General features: G+C 35.9%; 2 protein-coding genes across 2 annotated transcripts in view; one reads left to right on the top strand and one right to left on the bottom strand.

Annotated features, from left to right (window-relative positions):
* Window positions 1-8,361, top strand: part of LOC306876480 (growth arrest-specific protein 2-like) — a 24,302-nt gene extending 15,941 nt beyond the window's left edge. The window contains exon 8 of the mRNA XM_079427688.1: window positions 6,989-8,361. Coding sequence (XP_079283814.1) covers window positions 6,989-7,198 — 210 coding nt within the window. The 3' untranslated portion in view covers window positions 7,199-8,361. The remainder of the gene's footprint in view (window positions 1-6,988) is intronic.
* LOC306876488 (transmembrane protein 178B-like) lies at window positions 7,985-19,262 on the bottom strand. The gene is made up of 4 exons (XM_079427699.1): window positions 18,645-19,262; window positions 12,263-12,376; window positions 10,916-11,053; window positions 7,985-10,696 (listed from the first exon to the last, which is right to left on the bottom strand). The coding sequence occupies exons 1-4, from the start codon at window positions 19,021-19,023 to the stop codon at window positions 10,446-10,448; spliced, it is 882 nt and encodes a 293-aa protein (XP_079283825.1). The 5' UTR covers window positions 19,024-19,262; the 3' UTR covers window positions 7,985-10,445.

Below are 19,262 nucleotides of genomic sequence, written 5' to 3'. Positions count from 1 at the left end.
GAAAGCAAAACAGGCCCACAAGGCCCTGGTGGTCTTGTTTTTGTAGATTTCTGTAGCTGTTTGATGTGCTTTTAGCTTTTCCTGTGTGTGTATAGATTACAGGTAATCCATCGCAGGCGTTTCTTTTACCACACATGTTGCACTTCACTAAAATAAAGGTGTGCATACAATATTCACGTTTTTAGTACACGTACCAGCTGGTTTGAACAATTCTATCCTACCCAGCGGATGTGTACTCAATTAAGGATATAAAAGCTACATTCTGCCATCTAGCGGTCAGTGTGTTAACAACAGCACCGCCGCTCTCGACTCGCATTAATTTTTCAGTAGAGGAAAAAGACTAAAATCAATTTCGCCGACATCATATATAATGAGAACGAGATGAGAGGCTGAATGGGAGATGCCAATAATGCGGAAAGAGACTGGAATTTGACCACAGGTTTTTCAGGACAAACATATAGCGTTTTAATAACAGGCAATGTAACAATAATGCCTACTCCATCAATGAATTAGTGCGTAACGCATACTTTCATTCTGCACTGCGGAGCGTCGACTGTTTTATTTACGCACATGTCAGATTCGATAAAGGTTTGACTGACGCGGGGTTTTCTTAAACAGACTCCCCCTCCCGCGCGGCTCTCTCTCGTGTATTTGTTAATTCTCACTCTCTGTCAACCCTGACATTTTAATCTGCTTGGAAACAGCTGAGACTGATCAAACCGCCTGGTAATTAGAATTACCCTGCTTGGCAAACGTGCGCGAGTGTATATGTCCCTCTATTAGGATGCATGAAGCTAAAATGGTTTGGAGGGGTGGGGGGGGTGCAGGACATATAAATCTGGTTGTATTACCAGCAGTTTAACAGCTTTGTAATGAGAGGGTCAAGACTGATAAGGTGGAGGGGAGGAGAGAATATATGACTGTCGGTGACTCAGGGGACAGAGACAGATTTCTCTGGAGACGTGACCCTTCTTGTGCTCTCGTTCTCAGTTTCAATGCATTTTTATTTCGTGTTTCTTGTTCTTGCTCTGGAGTGGTTGCCGTGGCAGCGCGCGAGGTTCACGCCACGCGCCGTAGGTGTGTGTGTGTGTGTGTGTGTGTGTGTGTGTGTGTGTGAAACGCGAGTATTTGTGGATTTGTCTTGCGCTGGTGCTCAGCTGGTGTCGCGAGGTGCTGTTTCATTAGGCTTAATGAGATTTTACCAGCGCAGTCTCTCTCTCTCTCTCTCTCTCTCTCTCTCTCTCTCTCTCTCTCTCTGCTGGCTGGGATCATTTGCCTTTCATCGTATCTGCTGCATATTAGATGCAGACTTTGAATATTTTATGAGGGAGGAGGGGAAACAAACTCCAAGTGTTTTATATATGGGTGTAACTTTTCTCTAAGGGGTTGGTTTTTAATGAGACTAACAGATTTAGACCTTAACAATCGTTAGGCCTATATGAAGCTTACATTGCTAGGTTTGAAACCACAGTAAATATAGTTTGCTTGATATTCAGATTTCTTTTGTCTATAAATACTCAGTGCGCTGTTAGGCATGCAAATAATACCGAATGTCATTCTCCATGATTTGTGAATTCAGGTGACGCTGTCCACCGGGCCGAAATCAGGTTTTTTTTTAGTAGCGACTCTTCATTTTATAATCCCTACTGCTCCAAAAGTTGGACACTAAGAGAATTGAAACCGGTGTCATCTTCACCAGCTTGATATATGAATGTTTTTCACAGCAAAGCTCTTGTCCGTAAAACCCTTGGTAAGTCCGCTACGGAATGTGAAAGATAGGCGTTCTTCATGTTTACATTTACTATTCATTTAGCTGACGCTTTTATCCAAAGCGATTTACAATTGCGATATATATGTCAGAGGTCGCACGCCTCTTGAGCAACTAGGGGGTTAAGTGTCTTGCTCAGGGACATATTGGTGTCTCACAGTGGAGAGAACCCGGATCTCTCACACCAAAGGCATGTGTCTTATCCACTGCGCCATCACCACCCCTAGATGTTTAACATCTATTGCCAATAAACACGCAGAATGGCATTTTTATCTTAATTTTTTTGTAGCCAAAATATATTTGAAATATATGCTAAATTAAACAGGGAAGCTCAATGAAATATATTTTTGAAATATAGAAAGTATATTTAGATTCAACCTCCATATAGGCCTACCAAAGTATATTTCTAAATGTATTTCTGGGGCATTTTCTGTACATCAGTATTCTGATCTGTGAAAACTTTCACAGTTTAGTACGGGTCAGCTGACCCTTCCCTGGGTCACTAACAACGCTATTCTGATCTGTGAAAACTTTCACAGTTTAGTTTAGGTCAGGTGACCCTTCCCTGGGTTACTAACATCACTAGGGACCCATACTCAGAGCTGGGTAGATTACTTACAAATTGTAATCCGTTACTGATCCCAAATTACACGATAAAAATTGTAGTCAGTCTAAGGATATCAGTGGTGACATACGAACTTTGTTTTCTGATTGGATTTGGGAGACAATCACATCATCCTCGAAGAGCCCAGATCCAATTTGAAATTGTTGCATGGACTTTGTCTGTCCCCTTTGAGGTGCTTCTGCGTGCATTTATCGCCTTTTCCAAATTGCAGTTTATGTATGCCCACGGGGTGCACTCGGTGCGTGTGTTTTTTATTGTTTTTTTGTTTGTTTTTTTGAGTCGTTTTGTTTCTTCTTTTTGAGTGGAGTTTTTGTATCACTGTATATTATTTATTTTATTAATTTTTTTCATGTTTGCCTTTAAATAAAATAAAAAATAATTGTTCACAAAAAAAAATGTAGTCAGTAACGTAATCCATTTCACAGTTTAGGTAATCTAAAAATTTGATTACTTAAATTAAATCACATTACTTTTGGATTACTTTTGACCTAACTCGTTTATTACTTTGATTTAAACAGGATAATCTACATAATGATGTAACAATGAATGAGAAAATATATTCCTTTCATTGTAATTAACAACATGAAGTTTATTGAACATTATATGTTACACCAAACCAGTCTGAAGTCGCTGGGGTATATTTGCAGCAATAGCCAAAAATACATTGTATGGGTCAAAATTATAGATTTTTCTTTTATGCCAAAAATCATTAGGACATTAAGTAAAGATCATGTTCCATGAAGATATTTTGTAAATTTCCTACTGTAAATATATCAAAACTAAATTTTTGATTAGTAATATTAAGAACTTAATTTGGGAAATTTTAAAGGCGATTTTCTCAATATTTAGATTTTTTTGCACCCTCAGAGTCCAGATTTTCAAATAGTTGAATCTTGGACAAATATTGCCCTATCCTAACAAACCACACATCAATGGAAAGCTTATTTACTCAGCTTACAGGTGATGTATAAATCTAAATTTTGGAAAATTTACCCTTATTACTTGTTTTATGTTCCAGGGTCACATATTACAATGTTTCCCAAACTGGGGGTTGTAAAGGAACTGCAGGGAGTTTGTGAGTTTAATGAAAGGCAAACATTTTATTAAATCATAAAAATGTAAAATGAAAAGAAATCATTTTAAAATAACAATAATTCACTTACTGGAAGAAATTAAAATAAAAGAAGAAATATTTAGTGTTTACCTGCACGTCATATGACCATTAAACAATGCCAGAGAACCGTGAACATGCAAATGTGATACTTAATTATTAAAATATTTATTTTAAAATCTCAGTACTTAAAGTACTTAAAGGGGTCAGTGATTATGATTTCACTTTTTTAACTTTAGTTGGTGTGTAATGTTACTGTTTGATGGCCGAGAGAGCTCAACGCGCTGCAAATAGAAAAAAATACCTGCAAATTAAGAAAACAACTTCATCAATTTGACAACACACGCGCTGCAAATGCTCAGAACACAACCAAAGAAAGAAACGTGCTGCAAATAAAATTCTTTATTTGGTTGTGTTGTGAGAATTTGCTGCACCTGCTTTCAAACTGATGAAGATGTTTTCTTGATTTTCTGGTGCTTTTTCTATTTGCATGTGTTTTCTGAAGTTGCAGCGTGTTGAGCTCTCTCGACCACTGTAGGGTTTAGCATAAACAACATCTGCAAAGTTACAATTCTCAAAGTTCAATGCAAAGGGAGAAATTGTCTTTTAAACAATTAAAGTGGGCTGACACTTTATTTTAAGCTGTCCATAATACAGAGTAATTACCTAATTAAGTACTTAGTAGTAGTCATTGTACTTACATGAAACAAAATGTACTTACCATGTAACTAAGTTATGGAACAGCCTGTACTTACAGTTTGTAATTATGTACAAGTAATAATGGGTCAGCTGACCCATACTAAACTGTGAAAGTGTTCACAGATCAGAATTGTGATGTTAGTGACCCAGGGAAAGAATTAACTGACCATAACTGCACTGTGATGTTTTTTTTTTTTTTTTTTTTTAGAAAACAGAATAGTTAAGTTAAGGGATCAGGAAAAGGTAAACTGACAAAAAGTAAAGTAAAGTCGTGACGTATTGTCAAGTATGGTGACCCATACTCGAAATTGGTGCTCTGCGTTTAACCCATCCAAGTGCACACACACAGCAGTGAGTAGTGAACAAATGCACACAAAAACTATACTGTGAAACCTTTTGCAAATCACAACATTGAAGTAAGAACTCAAGGAAAGGTACAACAACCAAAACTTTATTGTGAAAGATTACATAAATCACAATAGTCTATTAGACCCGTGTAAGCTGATTTACCTAATGGCTTGGAACACCCCCATACAGCCAAAAAAAAAAAAAAAAAAAAAAATTCAAATGTATTTTTAATTATATTTCAAAATAGACAAAAAATGGCCAAAAATATATTTCAAAATATATTTATGTACATATACTTTGTACAAATATGTTTTGGGAATTTTTGTATATTTTTGAAAATATATTTGTACATTTAAAGTAGCCTACATTTAAAAAAAAAAAAAAAAAAAAACTGGCCAAAAATATATTTGCTAAAATACATTTATGTAAATATATTTTCTAAATATAGAAATATATATTTTAAAAGCATTTAAAATGTATATTTGACCTCGATATATTTCAGTCCAAGAAAATGCATTTTCTTGCCCCAGAAATACATTTAGAAATATTGGTTTGGTTTATGAAGGTTGAAACTAAATATATTTCCTATATTTCAAAGATATATTTAATTGAGCTTCCCTGTTTACAACACATATTTGGCATATATTTCAAATATATTTTGGCTACAATAAAACATAAAAATGCCATATGGGCCGTTATTCACTGGAACAGCACCGTATGATATTATTATACAAGAAAAATGGGGCAGAGCAAAGAGAAACACTGCCATGCGATAAAATGCAATTGTAAAAGTTTTCACAAATCTAGCTCGACTTAAAACAATGACTTTGTATTCCAGCATTCTGCGTGTTTATTGGTAATAGACGTTAAACATGAAGAACGCCTATCTTTCACATTCGTTATAGCGGACTTACCAAGGGGTTTCTGAGTATTTATAGACAAAAGAAATCTGAATATCAAGCAAACTATATTTACTGCGGTACCTTACCGATGTCTTTTATGTGTACATTTTGTTTTATCCCATTTTCAGACTTGAACGATGAATATTTATCAGTAAATATAGGCTATACATTTTTGTATATTGTATATTTTGTACTGAATTTTCATACACCTTTAAAAAGATAATCAAAGCATTGGAAACCATTCCAGTATTTGTTTTGTGTTAATTATTTTCACGACTTCCAATAATTTAAATACTATGACTGTTTTATGAAGTTTTGTCCTGATAATTTTTTTCAGAAGTTAGCGCAGTTACTGTATTTACCAAGGAAACAACAGTATCAGTGAAGAGCATCAGATGCTTCAGATTTAGTATGACAAAGTGTGAAGAATGAAAACAAAAGGCAGCGGCTATTTGCACTAAGTGTAAATAGCGATGGATTATATTTACACTATGTTAAAATAGCAATATTTTCTGCCATTTATATTACTTATTGCAAATAGTGGCAATTATCTGCACCTCAGTATTGTAGTACATTATAAAACAGTACACAATAATATCGTATTGAGTGCAAATTATAGTTTTAATTCAAATTATTAAATGGATGCCATCTTATTGGGACAATAAAGCCCTCCTACACCTACACCTACCCTTACCCTACCCGATACTTTTATTTTCAACTTTTTGATTATTACATTTTATTGTAAATAAATGCCTTTCAGATGAGATATGAGATTTGAAAAGGAAGAAAAAAAAGTTCAGCACAAGGCGGGTTCGAACTCGGGTCAATGGCGTCAAAAAGCACACGATTTACCATCTCCGCCATTAAAACTGACACAAAATTATTGTCTGTTTTGTTGTTGACTAACCCAATCACGCGTTGGTGGGTGGAGTTAGTGTAAATAGCCTTTGCCAACAAGACGGCTATTTGCACTTAATGTAAATAGACACTCAGTAAAAAAAAAAGGTAAACATCACTTGTGAGCACTTTTTTTTTGCATTTGTGATTTTCAGTGTTGGGCTAGTTACTCAAAACATTTGATATATTACTCGTTACTACTTTCAAAAGTAATATTATTGCTTCTTACTTTCTGGCAACAGTAATTAGTTACACTACTAGTTACATTACTTTTCTTTCACGCTCCACACAAGCTGCATATCTTCCCCATAAAATTCTACTAAAATGTTACTAACAATATATTTCTGCCACATCATTTGACCAAAATCCACATTGGATCGCAGTCAGAAGTTATGACAAACACTCAGTGGTGATTAATAGTAACATTTAAGTTAAAGTGTTGTATTAATCTCATTAATTTTCATGTGTAGCTTGAAGCTAATTGTAGCTATAATTTCTCTGTTATACCTATATGCAATTATATTCCATGATGTATTTTATCAAAATAAATCGTATAAGTTCATAAGAAAATGTTTCTGTGACAGTACTTGATTTGAGCTGTAATGGAGAACATTTCTCGTGCTTTCTCGCTTTTACAGATGCTGAATGATAAACATGCCATGGTTCGTGTTGGGGGTGGATGGGAGACCTTTGGTACTTACTTGTCAAAGCATGACCCCTGTAAGATGACTGAAATCGCTCGGCCTGGAATCAAAACCTGCAAGCCTTACGGCAGGTCCCCAGTCAAGAGAGAGCTGTCCCGGGACAGTTATCTGGTCGTGGGTACTTATTCCCGCTTCAAGAAGTAATGTGACACAGTAAATGCTACTTCTGTTAAATCAACAGTAGGCTTTTTTTTTCTAAGAGGGAAGCAGCCCAGGTGGCTTGATCTTTTTTTTTTTTTTTACAATTTATCTTTATTCAGGGCAGTGGTCTTCAATCTTTTGAGTAGTGACTCAAAAAAAAATATAGAGAGGATGAAAATGCTTTTGAAAAAAAGTGAAAAAAGGAAGAAAACAAAAAACTATGCAAGCTGAAAGAAAATTGCTTACATATTAATAAAATTGCTTACATATTCAGTCCAAGGCATGTTCATGTTGCATGCTGATGAATCTATACAGTGCATGATTATATTAATACATTAAGTTTATTTTTACTTTTGTATGATATAAAATTTTGATAATGTGTTGGGTCACCATTTGATGTAAAATCTCGCCTGACACAAAATAATATTGACCCATATGCTTTTTTTTTTATATAGGGTATCTCATACAGTATCTCCTGGGTTTTGTTTACAGATATTAATAATTCATCTCCCTGTGTCTTTTATTTCTTATGTTAAATTTTAAAAACATAATGGACTCTGTTGAATCATTTACTGGGAAGCCAATATTGATTTACTTTCTTTTTATTCTATTGTAACCTTTAATTCTGATTTATGGGTGTTGTATGCTGATTGATTGACTTTACAAAAACATTTTTGTAGTGTATTCTGAATGAGGGTTTAAAGTGAACATGTTCCACAAAGATCCTCTAGGACGGTGGTGCCCCATTTCAACTGATTAACTGTATTTCAGGACATGTTAGATTAGATTAGATTAGATTAGATTCAACTTTATTGTCATTGCACATGTAAGGTACAGGGCAACGAAATGCAGTGTACCTTGTGGCATTACTTCATTGCCTTTATGTAGAAATTTGTCTGGAATACTGTGAACATATAGATATGCAGTATAGAAATTGTATTAAACATGACCCACCTGCCTCATTTGCTTCCATTCATATACTCAGGTTAATTATTATTGTACATTTTTACACCAAGTATGTACTTCGCTCATTTAGCAGCAATCAAGTCAAACTGAAACTCAGGTGGGCTATAACATTCAAAACTATTTTAATAAAAAAAAACTAATGAAAAGTACTTTGTGATGAAATGCTACTAACATTTTATTTCATAAAATAAAAGTCATTTAAAAAAAATTACAATCTAAATACACTGAAATTAATCAATATGATGGCATGCGAGACAATGATACTTGTTTTCTCCAGCTGTAATTATGAAATGAACCAGTAAAAATAGTTCATACCCAAAAATAAATAAAAAAGTGGTGCTACTTCAACTGCCAAAGAAAATGGCAGCTTTTGTACAAATGTCTCTCATATCTCCCCATAAGTGACAAAACACCTGAACCTGCTTTTATTAGAAAAGCTTTTTTCCCACATTGTTCTTGTGCTCTTGTTTTAAATCCTGTCCAAAACATTCACATTTTCAGACGTTTAATACAAAACTTTTCTCAAGTGGTGTTTATTACTTCTTTGCCACTATATTTTCAGTTAATACCTGATCTGCAGTTCATCAGAAAGGTGACACTCAATACAACACTCTCCTATCTACCTAAAGGGATTTGTTCTTTTGGCTTTGTTCATTTATGTCTATGACATAAATGTTTGTGCCAATCAGCTGTAAGCTTTACCCTAAAAATGACTTTCCCTCAAATGACAATTTACAAACACATTCCTATTTCCCAAACTGTGCACTCGGAATACATCCACGGTATTTGCCATCCTTAAAGTCTTATATTATCTATTGCGTTTCATCCCACTGTAAATATCAACATCAGTACATTGTGCTAAAGAATTGATTTGGGTTCTGTGGAGGTCTATGAGACTATGAATGTACATTTGGCAAAGACATTGGTTGGTAAATGATTTATGGTATTAAATGAGTTGGTAAATGATTTATGGTAACTGTGCTTTTCACAGTAGCATCCTCAATAAATAATATCCATTGGTGAGAGAAGAATCGATATGAATTGTTCATGATAATGTGGAAACACTCACTTAAAAAAAGATTTTAGATTATTACTAGAATAAAACCTCCAGGCCTGTTGGGATTTTAAAAATATTGTTTGGTTGGAGTCATCCAAGTACAAAGATTACATGATGTAAACATTATAGCTTGTTGCGTGTCATGTACTGTACTGTATATCAAACACTCTACCTGCAATCCATCATCTTGATTTCAATTCTGTATCTTCACGTTTTGTGGCTAAACAACACTGATTTTCCTTCAAAATCTTGCATGTGCAGCCCGAGCTGCTATTCAGCAACATTCAGTTGTGGTTGGAAGGTGCTGAGTTCTCGTATAACTCTGATTCTAATCATGTTGTGCTCATAACAGAAATAAGGCTTCATGAGACATGATCTTCAGAAATACCACCACAAACATTTTCATTACGTTGGTAATTCACATGCTATTTAGTAATAAATTTGGTCAGATTCTTCAAAACAGCTAGCCATGTCACCGATCGTTACAATCATAACAAAGAGTGAAAAGGCTCCATTTGTATCCCAAGCAGAATTTCACACAAATAGACCTGAACTCTAGACAAAACAAAGTATTTTTACACATACAGACTCTTTGAGGCCTTGGGAAATGTGCTTCTCAAAGCTTGAACGACAGAAATACTTTTATCACTCCTTCCCATTGCTCCCCTCTTCATTCCGGACTCACAATCCTCCACACCGTCAGTCAGCTATAAGAAAAACTGTGGATTTATTTGTCCTCTTAATGTCTTTGAAAAGATTTCAGTGCAGTTGTGTGATTTTTAAAAGAGAGCACCATTTTATCCTCTTGGAGAGAAGAGAGAAGGCTGGAGTTGCCTCCAGCTCGCTTCTCCGTCATGAAACAGAGCAGTGAATATTTTCATTGTTTTTTTTATTTTGTGCCACAAAGAACCAGAGTGAAACATGTGAGATGGTGGAAGATGCTCGGTGGTCTGTGCTTGAGTCTCCGTTTGACTTTATCAGCAAAGTTCAGGCCATTTACAGACTTTAACCTTTTAAACAAATGGACGGTGTACACAAGTTAAAGTAAGTGTTGACAACGGTGATCAACAAGAACCCGAGAGCCACTGGAGTCATATGAATATGGAAAGAGAAATGATCCAGTCGATATACTGCATGATGATGAATAAGCCAGATGCTTTGTCCTTATGTAGACGCTGTATACATGTTGTAAAAACGTTGCTGCAGTGTTGCTCCAGAAGTCTCTGATCACACAGTCCCATTTTCGTGCCTGGATTTGTGGACTGTGGTACGGACCAAGGGGCTGCTTAAAGAAGGGGCCAGCGTGCATAAGAAACCGGCCAGCAGGGTGAGACCCAGTCCGCCCCAGGCACAGAACATGGACCACCCATACCCATGACTGATGTCCTCCGGAAGGCCGTACAGGTAACGTGGGTAACGTGACAACTCGAAGTTAATGCCCGCCACACACGTACAAAGGGAGATAATACAGCAGGTTCCTGTCAGAGGGGAAATTACTCGGGATGTATCATCAAACATTCATGAAACACCCTTTCCTTTTAGATCACAAATATAGGACGCAAAGCTTTTGATCTATTTTCAAAGCACCTCGTTGAATGAAAAACAAAACAAAACAGCCACTAGATGGCGACAAAATTGAGCAGTCAAGTTACTTCTTTCTCTCTCACACATGCGCACAAGCACACACTGTCTCTTACCGCCCATGAGGAAGAGTAGTCCAGCTACATATTGCATGAGATCATGTTGTTGACAGCATCCAAGAACTCCGACGATCCAGCCAAAAAAGATGATAGAGACAGCCATGCCCACAAAACCTGCTGTCATCCTCCGCAGATCTGCAGCACAAAACACCAACATTAAGCCCCGTTTGTTACAATTCAGGGTTTGTAAGCATCCAGGTGATGACTTCTATTGCATGTTAAATATTTACGTTTGTATTCTCAATGCTTTTCTTTTATTCATCAAGGTTTTTTATTTTTTAATTTCACATTACTACAAAGGCAGGAATGAAACAAATACCACTGTACGGCTATTCTACCTTATAAAATAAATAAATAAAAAAGCACATTTTAATGCACATAATTTTTGGCCACACAGGGCCAGAAAAAATATTGATTTGAAAAAGGGGTAGGGAAATAATAATCAGTGATAAAATATCTGTTTTCTGTGCATTTTACTTCTTGTACACATTATAATACATAATCTTGAACAGAATAATTGGTTACACTTTGTTTTAAGGTGTCTTGTTACAGTGTAATTAGACATTTAAGTGCTGAGTAATATTAATTAACTACACATACTTGAGTAGGGTTAGGATTTGGGTTTGGTGTAGTGTTACTTGCATGTAATTATGCATAATTTATTGGTATTCTAATAGTGAACACATGTAACGTGTAACAAGGACACCTTAAAATAAAGTGTTAGGAAGTAATTTGTCTATTCACTATAATCAGTACCATTCAAAAATAACATTTCTTATTATCAATATTGAAACAATTGTGCTAATTAAAATTTTTTTGTGGAAACGGATTAATTTTTGATGACATTTTTAAGGATTCTGGACGAACAGGAAGTTCGAAATAACATTTACAAAAAAAAAAAAAAACTTCTGTAACTTTATAAACGTCTTTACTGTCATTTGAATCATTATCAATTAATCAAATATTCTCATCAGTGGGTATTCTGTATGTTTGTCAGTACAGGCTACCGGGTAGTATAAAATGTTTGACCTTTTTGGTGAAAATGAATCTTGTTTAGGCAGTGACTGAAAGTGTATATATTAAATGTCAAGTATAGGAGGGTTACAATAGTATCATTCATCCATTCGACACAAGGTTTGTCCTCTGTAGGGTCACGTGCAGAACTATCATATTTTACCAAAATAATTCCTACAACTAGGAAAGGATCAATTACAATCTTCTCTAAGAAAAGAAGTGCGTTTCATAAATATTGCAATGGAACAAGCACATCACAGACACAATTGTTTATGCAATAATGAACGGCTCAAACCCCAAGACATGTAAAGAAGAGACAGTCAGACTCACGCAGGGCATGCCACTCATCTTGCCGGATGGTCTTGGTGATGTTGACAGGAAGGTTTCGAGGCAGGATTGAAGAGGTGTAATGATACTTCACAGGTGTGCATCTCTGAATCAACCCTATTTGAACAAAACAATGACTCAAGCATCAATTGTACAGGATTATACTCTTTAATGACATTAACAGGGACTGATTAGGAAAAGCAAATCCGTCCGAGGCTTTAATCTCCTGAGGAACAGCAGGTCTGTTGTGATCACAAAATGCCACAAGAGGCCCATGCTTGTATTCACTTTAATTAATCTATTTCCTGGAGAGCAATTAGGTGCATATGATCAAATGCACAGGGTCATAAATGTCAGAGTTGCATTTCATATTGATTTCATTTTCATGTAAAATTAGAGCACCAGGCTGTAAAAACAAACCTACTTCATATAAACCTTTAATACTGTCTAGAAATCTCTCAGTATTTGGCAAAATGACTGCAAAACTACTATTTTTAAAGGGAAGAGTTATGTTTGTTTATAAAAAAAATAAATAAAATAAAAACTGTCATGCATCAGTAGAAAGTTAAGATAGCAATTCCCTAACAGTATAACATTACATAGTATTTTTATTAAAGACAAGCACTTGGTTGGCACTGTAAGATTCTGCATTATCATGAATGACATAAGTGTGAGTGTGTTGTGTGTGTCTAGTGCTGATTGCCTTCCTCACTGTTGAGAATTGTATGAATCCTGAACAGGCGAGTGTAAAACTCAGAATAATTAACTTGCACTACATGAAGTTGGAAACAGTCTACAGTCATTTTCTTTCATAAGATTTCCTCCCTCTGGACATAAAAGGGGCTTAATCGGGTAAAAATTCAAATCTTTATCAGAGAAACCTCAAATGTAAATCAGATAGCATGTTGCAATGACTTGCATAACAAATACATTTCAATCGCCACAGGCTACGCGGGGTTTTTCAAGGTAACCTTTGTGTTCTTCTCCCCCACATCAACATTATTTTTAGCTTTCATCCAGCTGATGATTTGGTCTGGGATTGATTTGCATAAATCAGAGCAGGCATTCATGTTCTATTCATAAGTGCTGCAACGTGCGTGGTATGGTTTGACACTCTTCCAGTTGTTCGACTAGGTGATGGTGATGAAAGACGTGGAGTGGGTTTCTGTTTGGATGCCTCTATATCGCTCAATGTTGTAGCTGTGTTGCAGTATATAGTTGTGATTGCCTCTTTGGTGACAAGGGAAACTTTCTCAGCCAACATTTATTTCAGATTCCTATGGAAGCCCTTTTCTGCCATGGAATAAAAATCACAATCACAACTTTTTCTTGTGATTCTGAGTATATATAATGCAATTCAGACTTTTTTCAGATTAATTTTTTTATATAATCAGAGATATAAAGTCAGAATTGCAAGATGTTAACTTAAGTAAAGTATGATTTGTAAGATATAAACACACAACTGCAAGTAAAAAGTTGCAATTACCTTTTTTATTTTTTATTTCACGGTGGAAAAAGTCTGAACTAAGAATTGTGAGACTTGAACTTGGAATTGCAAGGGAAAAAGGTCAGAATTCTAAATGTATATAATACAATTCTGACTTTTTTTCTCAGAATTGCAAGAAACAAAGTCTGAATTATGCGATAAAAATTTGCAGTTACTTCTATATATTTTTTTATTTTTAGTAGAAATGAGCTTCCATTGATTCCCAACAATAAACTTTTATTTTGAATACTTTCAAATTGTCTATACATTGTCACTGCCACTGTAAAACCTAATTTGTTGACTGAACTTAAAATTGGAAGTAAGCTTTGGAGCACACAGAAAAGTGTTAACTATACATATTTCCAGTAAATCTACTCAAACAGCCTGAAAATGTAAAATGAATGTCAGCAATATACATTAAACCCAAGCAAGTTTCCCATAGCATTTCTCAAAATTAATATGAGTATTATAATGTGAAATGTCACATAAAGGTTAGCATGGTCAGTTGAGTTTTCTACCTTATAATTTTGAATTATTAGTACTTCGAACTGCTCCTTCAAAAGCAAAAGTTTAATTGAATAGAACATGAACATGTTTTGTAAACAAACCTATAGATTTTACAGAAAAAAACAAGTGATAAAAAAAGTGATTGCATCATATTTGTAAAAATCTACTATGACAATTAAGTCAAAAGGATTTCACATTTTAGCGGCTGACACACAGCCTTTTCTGAAAATAGACTGAGACCATGTGGTTTTGTCTGAGACAATAAGCCAAGACCCTGATCCAGACCAGGACACTGAGTAACAAGACCCACATAAAAGTGGTCTCGATAGGTCTCCAGACAAAAACTCCAACATGTACTGTACAGGTACATTTTAAAAAATTAGAATATCGTGAAAAACTGCATTTGTTTGGTTACTTATTTCAAAAAGTTAAACTTACATATATATTTTAGATTCATTACATGTAAAGTAAGACATTTAAAAAAAACATTTTGTTTTTCATTTGAGCTTACAGCTGATGAAAGTCAAAATCCAGTATATCAAAATATTAGAATATTTCCTAAGATCAATCAAAAAAAGGATTCGCAAAACAGAAAAGTTCAAGTTCTTTAAAGTATGTTAATTTATGCACTCAATACTTTGTCGGGGCTCCTTTAGCACAAATTCCAGCATCAGTGAGATGTGGCATGGAAGCGATCAGTCTGTGGCTCTGCTGAGGCACTATTGAGCCTTCAGCTCGTCTGTATTGTTGGATCGACTGTTTCTCATGTTTCTCTTGAAAATATACCATAGATTCCATAAAGTGCTCCAAAATCTCCTGGTAGACGGCTGCATTGACTCTGGACCATGGACCAACACCAGCAGACGTCACCGCACCCCAAATCATCGCTGTCTTCGGAAACTTCACACTTGCAGCTTCAAGCAGACTGTGCCTCTCCAGTCTTCCTCCAGACATTGATTTACAAATGAAATTCAAAATTTAAATTTATCTGAAAAGAGGGCTTTGAACCACTGAGCAACAGTCCAGTTCTTTTTCTCCTTAGCCAGGTAAGATGCTTCTGACGTTGTTTCTGTTTCAGAAGTGGCTTGGTAGCCCTTTCCTGAAGACATCTGAGCTTGGTGACTCTCCTTGTGAAACTCGCCCAAGTGTTTGAATCAGCTTTGCTTGACAGTATTCTCAAGCTTGCGGTCATCCCTGTTGCTTGTGCACCTTTTCCTACCCAATTTCTTCCTTCCAGTCAACTTTGCATTTAATATGCTTTGATACGCACTCTGTAAACAGCCACACCTTTCAGTAATGACCCTCTGTGACTTACCCTCTTTGTGGAGGGTATATAAATACAAATATAAATATTCTAATATATTGAGATACTGGATTTTGACTTTCATGAGCTGTAAGCTCAAATCATCAAAATTAAAACAAAAAAAACGTTTGAAATGTCTTACTTTACATGTTATAAATGTAAAATATATATGAAAGTTTCACTTTTTGAAATAAGTTACAAAAAAGTTTTTCACAATATTAAATTTTTTTTTTAGATGTACCTGTATAGTATATAAGTGCAACGTGAAGGATATTATGAAACCTCTGCTGGGTGCTAATCTAGGATGATATTAATCACTTTAGACTTCACTAATAGCAATCATATTCTTCTAAGAGATTTGATGATGCAGAAACTTGCTTTCAGCAATATTAAGTCAAGTGAATGACTAAAACACAACAAATTGGTTCTCATATAATCCATGAGAGCATGACCACATCCTGCTACATCAAAAAGCCTAGTTTAAAAATGATTTATTTGCCACAGAATATAAAGCACAAATGCTGCACTTGTGTGTGTAAAACTGGTTTACTGGATTCTCTGTCATTAGAAGCATGCCGGGTCAACCGCTGAGTTAGACAAAACAAGAGAGGAGAGGTCAAGGATAACGAAAAGGATGAGCCGCCATTTAATTACAGTTTTTACAGAAACTGGACTGTGTTAAATTGATTTGTTGAAGTATTTTTTATAAAGACTCAAAGGCGCAAAAGGCATTGAGTTTGTTGCTGTACATATCTGTGGTGAAGTGATCTGTACAGAGACCCTGTGCGAGCTGAGAAGTTGTGTCATGTTTATCATATCTGTGTGTCAAATATATTGTGACAGCTTCACAATATGTCAGCTATGTCATAATCACAAACAGACACATCAAAGACTGGGAATCTGTCACAAAGACACTTTGCACATTCAACTGTTCATCCTCTGCAGAAGAAAAAGCATGTATTTTCACTCTTATTTGTGAAAACAATGAAAAACAAAAGAATACCTGTGATTTGATGGAAACTACAAAGAGACTTCCAATTAACTGAACTAAAGTTAAAAGAAAAGAAAATTCATATTCTGCAGAAGAAAAGAATACCCTGCAGATCAGTAAAAAAAAAAAAAAAATTTGCAGCTCATTTTACTGATGTTGATGCTTCTATTGTGATAAATTACTCTCCAAAGATACTTAACATTTAGTCTCATTCAGATATTTAAAGCATTTTGATATGTTTAAAGCATTTTAAATTAGGATAAGTGGACACATGGCGTTCAATATTCCTTGGATTTAGTCTGAACTGTTCCAGTTCTCTGAGGATCACTGTCAATGTGCTTTGGTGGATTTACAGTTCTCAGTGTTATTGTTATTATTTTTAAACATTAGGACAAGTAAACATATATTTTGTACAGTGTTTATATTTAGGACCAAATATATTCATTTGGGATGATCAAGAACAACGTCCTGGCTGCTTTATGTGAACACAAAGATTACTGTGCTGATAATGCAGGGTTGGTGAATACACTGGACTATAAATCTAGAAGCAATGTATTCCTGGGTGTTGGCTCACAGTCTAACTGGCACACCGTCACTACTTCATCATTCATGACATCTCCAGAGCCACTTAGGTGACCTGGGAAAATCAATGAACAAATTATTGATGAAGATATGGTCAAGTGAGCAGCATTGCTTCTCTTTGCAACCCAGCAAGAGAAATGGCTGCTGTAAAAGCTCACACTTAATATTTAAGGCCTGAACATAATGTGGAATGCAATATTTATCAAATAATACTGTACCAAATGGTAGAGACGAGTGCTGTAAGCCTCTTATATATGAGATCAGTATTCATATGATGAGGGTAAGTAAAATATGATCATTTTGCTCAAGTCTAATCATCTTACGGATAATGTTATCTGATAAACAGTATAGTCTAGACATTCCTTATTTTAGTATTATCTGAGTAGGTCATAATTTGTTTTACAAAAACCAATACTCATATTTCGCTGATACTACATTTATATTTCACATTTGAACAGTGCATTTCACTGTCCTTCCTTGAATACTTTTTTTCTTATCGTCAACCTTAAGCATTTTGATTACATGACATTTAGAAAACATACATTACATAGCACATTTGGTGTTGCTTTGGGTCTGTGTAAATGATTCAGCATCAGAGCAGCCTTAAACTTTTCCATTGTCATCCCAGAGTCAAAGACAAGATGCTCTTTCAAAAAACAAACAACAAGAACAACAAAAATCAGGTATGCTCCTTGGTGCTTTTTGGTAGGAATAAAATAAACAGTGAAAACAGTGATCCAATAAACACTTAAAACATAAATAAAATGCCTTTAATAAACTGCCTACTTCATGACAGAGCACATTTTAAAAGAGAGAACAATAAAGATCTGCAAACCCTCATTTTGTTCAGATATGCCATTCCAAAATATATTAAAAAGTTGTTTTATTTAGATATATTTTATTTTTTTGTGGAGCTTAGTCAAAACCATCTAGGTGGTGTAATTTAAGAGACTGCAAACCAAATTTTCTTTTAATATATATATTATTATTATTTTTTTTTTTTAAGTAATAACTCTGCCAAATCAATGCGATGTAAACAACATTCAGGTTTCCATGTCTCTTCTAAATAGTTTTTTTTTAATCATCTCACACATTCTTATTAGTCATCGATCCATTAATGCCTTTATGTAGCAATGCAGAATTAAGTGCACCGTAAGTGCACCTTTTAGTGGTATATAAGCAACGATCTGGCCGTCTTCACACAGGACACAGGTAGACTGAATTCAGCACCTCGGATAGCGACATTGATCTGATCAGGCCTTCCACTTTACCAGTTTACTATTGACATCGCTTTCCAACTAAACTTCATAACATAATTTAAAAAAAGGAAATGCCACTAAGCGGAGGTTAATGCCATGTAGGCATGGCGAAAACAGAAAGAACCAACCTAACCCAATGGCCAAGTGCATTGATAACAGTCGTGGGGAATTTACCCCTGGATGAACATGCACACATCCGTTCGCTTCAAAACAAAACGAGTGACTGACAAAGCACCTCAAAACAGAAAGCAGCTCACCTTTGTAAATGAGATCCTCGGTCTCCAGGTCAAAGCCCTCGCGGTGGCACTTTCTCCACAGACCGGAGATAGTGGAATTGAACTGGCGGCTACAGTGAGACTCCATGGCCGTCGCCGAAGCCGGAGCGTGCCGCTTCACGCGCGCCTCTGTCGCTTTCCTCTCATAGCCCTTTGGAGGCATCTGGAGAGGCAAGTTGTGATTTGAGATGTAAATGTATCCGGGATCGTTACGCTTGTTTGCGTAGTTCTTACAGCGCTCGCGATGCCGCCGAGCATCCGTCTCGTACCAGTAATCGGTGCAGATGGCCATAACCAACAAGACCAGAGCGCAAAACGCCAAGAAAAGCCCCGCGCTGGTTAAAATCTTAATGGCGGCCATCTTCTCCGCTCGTTGGAGAACCCAGACAGACGCGCGGTCCTCCCTCGGCAGCCGTTGTGAAAGGCGAAGCCAGAAAACACACCGGATCTCTAGCAGCTCTCGTGCGCGGACATGACCAGGCTCCACTCCAGCTCGATGCGATCTATTGTTGCAGAGCGACCGGACAGATGTGCTGCTTTTCCACCATCTGTTTTGGTTTTGAGTTGAGGAGAGGAGAGGAGAGTGGTGCTTGGTGTGAG

Source organism: Barbus barbus (assembly GCF_936440315.1).
Source record: "Barbus barbus genome assembly, chromosome: 1".
NCBI classification, from domain to species: domain Eukaryota; kingdom Metazoa; phylum Chordata; class Actinopteri; order Cypriniformes; family Cyprinidae; genus Barbus; species Barbus barbus.
Note: the sequence above shows the minus strand (reverse complement) of the source record. Positions and strands in the feature narration are given on the sequence as shown.